A 2,054-nucleotide genomic window follows, 5' to 3' on the forward strand; every position below is an offset into this window, starting at 1 on the left:
CACTCCCCCGCCGCCACCGATGGAGGAAACAGAAGTGTGAGCGCTAACTAAACTAGCATCAGCAGCCAAGTACTGCCTGTGTGTTCTGGACACTTCCACCCCGTCAGAGCGCTGCCCCGGGGTGGAAGTGGCCGGAACGTGCACAATCACACCGGTCAGTTAGGCTGAAATCCAGTGATGCGTAGTGTTCTAACAACACACTAGTTATTATAACAACTATGAACAATAATGAACAACTAATGAGTCTTCCAGCATCAAGCCCTCCTCGTATCTGGACCTCCGTCTTGACAATCCGACAGCCTTGCTATCCGACATAGAAGAAGGTTTTACATTTAGTGTCGGGTTATCGAGTCACAGCTGTACATGATTTGGAACATTCGTGTCACGTGTTTGAATGTTAAACTTTAGTTCATAACATAATAAAAAATGTAAATTAGTTCACAAATGTTGAACCTGGTTAGAGACGTGAAAGGATTCAGATTCGATGGTCTGATCGTGGGTTTAGGTTTGTAACTTGAAGTCGCTCAGCATCGTGAGGAAGAAAAGCTGCAGTTTAACTCTGTGGTGTAGCAGCAGGAGTAAATCTCACATTTGTATTATTTATTGCAGGTATGTTGTGTGTGTAAGACTCACCTGATATTAAGAAGCGCAGCGTAGGCCTCACTGCCAGCTAAGACATAACTGATTCCAATTGAAATGCTGGGAAAGAATAAAGAAAAAAAGAGCAGACAGGAAAGCAATGAAGTGGAGGAAAAAGAGAGAGAAAAGAGGCTGTTAGATATTAAGCAGCGATCAGTCATCCTCTACTGTCCTGGTACGAAGCTCTCCTCCGTTGTATTAAACATCAGGTTGTTGCCTCATCTCGGCGCCCGGGGCTACGAACAGCGAAGAGATTTAATTTTAAAATCACTTCTTGATGCAGTGCAGTGCCTTGATCCACCACAACTTTCTCTATTTCATATTTTCTCAAAACAAAAGATGCCTTTGGGGGCTACTTAAAGCAAATGTTTTGGTTGTATGTCTCGCATGTGCTTTGAACATCACACACCGACATCAAGCCAGAAATCCATTTGCAAAACGCTGTGCCTTCATAACGGAGCGGGATGCTGCTGAAGAAGTGTTTGTACAGTAGGTTTTAATCCCAAGCGAACGACGAGACAGGTTTTTCTTGCTCAACATCTGTTCCGTTTCTTATAAGTTTAAGCTTGTGTAATCTCCCAACAGTTTGTTGTTGAGACGGCAAATCCATTAGTGCTTTCTCCAGACAGCGACGTGGCGTTCGGTGTTGCCGAGCTACACCCACTCTTTCAAATCTCCTCGCTTTCGAACGTTGAAAGAAAAAATAGCAAAGTCTGAGCAGTATTTTTTGAACAACTTGGCGAAGCTGCAAAACAAAAGAACAGAGCGCCGGCTCCGACTCGCAGTAAGACAGTTCAAAGTCGAGATGTAAAGGGCTGATTCTTGAGCTGAAAATACACAGAAAGATTGTGTTCGGGGAATATTTTCTGCTTACTTTACATCTGAATCAGAAGAACATTACTGCCCTACGCACGTGAAAACAGCCCTCAGCGTTTAGCTGCAAACACACAGAATGTTTGTGTTTGTGATGCTCGACTGTCCTCACAAACCTCTTCAGTATTTCTGGTACAACATGTCCTGACACCTAAACTTCAGCAGCCAGATGAGTGACTGTTTCGTACTTTCTTTTTCTTAACTTCCTGGGAGACGACAGGATCTCTGGGCTCAAGTCTGCATATAAAAATCGTCCCTTTAGAGTTCCTCCTGGTCACTGATTCAACCACCAAAACTCATTTCTGTGTATCAAAGCTACATATATATATAAAAGTTGTGCACAGATCTCTCGCCACACCCACACACCCCGAGAACACAACAGACAAAAAACACTACACGACACAAAAACACAGGTATAAGAACAATAAAACACACACACATATTTGAAGACATCCAGAAACTGATTCTGAAGAAGACTGATGTGAGAAAAAGCCTGACTGTTCGCTGCAGAAACGGTTTCTGTGGTTTGTTACGTATGAATC

At 43.3% G+C, this 2,054-nt stretch overlaps 1 protein-coding gene across 1 annotated transcript in view; it reads right to left on the bottom strand.

The window, feature by feature from the left end:
* LOC103374206 (uncharacterized) overlaps positions 1 to 2,054 on the bottom strand; it is a gene marked incomplete at its 3' end in the record, with an annotated part of 60,344 nt that overhangs the window by 42,464 nt on the left and 15,826 nt on the right. The window contains exon 7 of the mRNA XM_008304252.1: positions 634 to 699. Within this exon, the coding sequence (XP_008302474.1) occupies positions 634 to 699 (66 nt within the window). The remainder of the gene's footprint in view (positions 1 to 633; positions 700 to 2,054) is intronic.

Source organism: Stegastes partitus, unplaced genomic scaffold (genome assembly GCF_000690725.1).
Source record: "Stegastes partitus isolate 25-593 unplaced genomic scaffold, Stegastes_partitus-1.0.2 Scaffold2178, whole genome shotgun sequence".
NCBI lineage: Eukaryota > Metazoa > Chordata > Actinopteri > Pomacentridae > Stegastes > Stegastes partitus.